At 32.4% G+C, this 2,975-nt stretch overlaps 1 protein-coding gene across 1 annotated transcript; it reads right to left on the bottom strand.

The window, feature by feature from the left end:
• Window positions 1-1,913: 1,913 nt before the first annotated feature.
• Window positions 1,914-2,562, bottom strand: LOC129295384 (uncharacterized). The gene has a single exon (XM_054933897.1). It carries the CDS (start codon window positions 2,334-2,336, stop codon window positions 2,127-2,129), a length of 210 nt encoding a protein of 69 aa, XP_054789872.1. The 5' UTR covers window positions 2,337-2,562; the 3' UTR covers window positions 1,914-2,126.
• Between the last annotated feature and the right edge of the window lie 413 nt (window positions 2,563-2,975).

The raw sequence follows: 2,975 nt of genomic DNA, 5'->3' as shown, positions 1-2,975 counted from the left end.
ACTTTGACTCTATATAACTCACTTCATATTATTTTAAATATTTAAAACATTGGTCCCTATTTCTAAAAAAAAATTATAAAAATTAAAAATATTTTGAAATTTAGGAATAATATTTTAAAATAATTTAAATATTTATAATTTTATCTTTTAAAATAGAGGGACCAATATTTTAAATCAATAAAATATAGAGACTAACCTGTCACAAGTCAAAATTTAAGAATTGAGTTACATAAAAAATATGATTTATATAGAATTTCCTTAAAAAAATTTCCTCAATTAAAATATTGTTAACATAGACTTTGAATAAAAAAAATTATACTTGTTATACTATATTATTATGAAAAGTAAAAGCTTGGCACCTGCCCATTCACAAGATCATCTTTTTTTTTAACCCAAAAAAAAAGTCACAAGATCTTTTTTTTTTTTCATGTTAAAAGAAGTCACAAGATCATCTTGAATGAGTATGGGTTGTCTCCAATTCCCTTAGATGCATTTCTCCTCCATTTCTTAAAAACGTCATCGTTTTCATTATTAAAAAAACACAGAAAAACAAAAAACTCTTACCCAATCCATTCGCACATCTCCCTCTCCTTGATTTCTCATTCCCTTTCTCAACAACACCGCTCTTCTTCGAAGATGCAACGGTGTCATTAGAACCAACTGTCGCAGCAAAACTGAAAATTCGTGTCCGCCCATAACTCGTTGTCTCTTGTAATGAAAGCATTCAAGGTGCTTGCCAAGAATTACTTCGATATTGAAATCCACCGTTTGTTTCCCATAATTGAGGAATTGATGATAGAGACAGAGATGACGCTTACTGATATGGTTAAGAATCTAATGACAAAGTCAATGGAGGAAGATAAGGAGAGTTGCTTGTAGAGGTTGATTGAAGCTCTCAAAATGACAAAGCAAGAAGCAAAGAAGAAGGCAGAGGAAGAAGCAAAGAATATGACTGAGGGAGAAGCTAGTGAGAAGGAAAAGCTGGCTGAGCAAAAGTTGACAGGAAATGAGAAATGAAGGAGAGGGAGAGGTACGACTAGGCTGAGCAGGGCCAAGAATACTTTGTTTGTGCATATTTTAAAAAAAATAAACTTTAAATCTTTACACTTTAATTAAATAATATTATAAATTCTTATATTTTTTTTAGTATTTTAAGTTTTTATATTTTTATTTTTCGATGCTCTAGGTCTCTATAACATCTGTCATGAAGGAACATAGAGCACTGAAAAATAAAAATGAAAGGACTTAAAATATTAAAAAAAGTATAAAGATCTATAACAAAACTCAAGTAAAATGTAAGAATTTAAAATTATATTTTTTTCTTATTTTTTTAATAATAAAAAATGTGCCATTTTGAAGAAACGGGAGAAATTGGGCAAAGGGAATTGAAGACACCTGCGCCCATCTTGAATGACCAATTTGGTACCAAGTGTTTTGAACAATATTGGAATTAGTGACTAGAATGGTGATGAGGTTAATTCAATGGATTAGGAGTGTATTAGGTTACCTCCAATCTTAGTTAAATTGAAGACAACTCCTCTCAAAGTATATAACACAAACATCAATTTAGATATAAATTCATGGGAAGTCTCGCACACTAACACAAAACCAGTGCAAAAATGCATTTCCTTAACAATCGGATTGTTGCCTTTTTGTAATAACTTCAAAAAATCTGGGGAACTTCTTTTCGTTCCCTCCTCTGTCGTCATCATAACACTAAACAAGCAACAGACACAAATAAAAATGAATCTCAACTCATAATTAAACTCAAATTCATGTCCATATATTTTGTAATTTTTTGAAGCAACTAATAATCAAAATTCACTTTATTTAATAACATGGTGTCCAGTGAACCATTTTTTAAAGTTGAAAGAAGAAATTATACTGCGTATAAGTTTAGAATACAGATCGAATCGTTGAAAGCCCTTAAACTCTTGAAACCCATAAAAACTTACAAAAATGAATCTCAAAACTCGTAGATGCTACTCAATATATTACAGCCATTTCACAACGCACACCAAATAGAAGAGATTTCTTCAAAAGAAAAAGAATCACCCACATACCCACACATATACAATAGAAGAAGAACACGAAAGACTAACATTAATACATTATGATTGATCGAATCAAACATTATCAGTGTTGTCTGGCTTTGAATGATGAGGAGGAGGAGGAGGCGAAGGGAAAGAATTTGGTGGAGGAGTGGGCACACCAAAGACTTGAGGATTGGTCTTTATGTCTTGTCTTCCTCTTGCTCGTCCGAGGAAGTAGCATCCAAAACCCAGAATTAAACAGAAGAGAATCAGAGGCAGAGATATCACCACCACCATACCCATCTTTCTGGAGCTTTAATGGATGGATTCAGCAACTCACAGGAGAAAATTATGACGGAGAAGATCGAGAAGAAACAGAGATCTCGAGATCTGAGAAAGGATGGGAAGTATTTTCTGTACACTGCACAGAGAACAGAGGAAGGTGAGAATATATATATATATATATATAACGAAGAAGAAGAAAGAGAGAACTCAAGAGAAAGCTACTGTGTGGTGTGGTCTGGAAGGTTTCAGATTCTGTCGTTTTTTAAAGGGATGGTGAAGCTGGGGACGACTCACGAGCTTAACGTTCAAGTTTCAACGGTCACTATTTGTGGGCCCCACCACTTCGCATCAGATGCAATTTTTCTAAAAGAAATATTATTTCGTTCCTTGGATTATATCAGATGCTGACACGTATCCTTAGCGGCTCACTGATCTTCGATTTCTTTGACAGATATTATTGACATTATTTTCTTGTTTTAATTATTTATTCATTTATTTAAAAGTGAAAAAATTAGCATAACGCAACTTGACCCTTGAGGCTTTTTCTTCTTCTTCTTCTTCTTGTTTTTTTTTTTTGGACCCCTTTTCATAATTCTTATTTTCTTTTATATATTTTTCTTCTTTCGCTTCTTATTTTAATTAGGACAAAACTTAGTT

The sequence above is a fragment of the Prosopis cineraria genome, unplaced genomic scaffold (genome assembly GCF_029017545.1).
Source record: "Prosopis cineraria cultivar Desert tree isolate PC_DT_omini unplaced genomic scaffold, ASM2901754v1 PC102, whole genome shotgun sequence".
Taxonomy (NCBI): Eukaryota; Viridiplantae; Streptophyta; class Magnoliopsida; order Fabales; family Fabaceae; genus Prosopis; species Prosopis cineraria.
The sequence above is the reverse complement of the archived record's forward strand: the minus strand, read 5'-3'. Positions and strand labels throughout refer to the sequence as shown.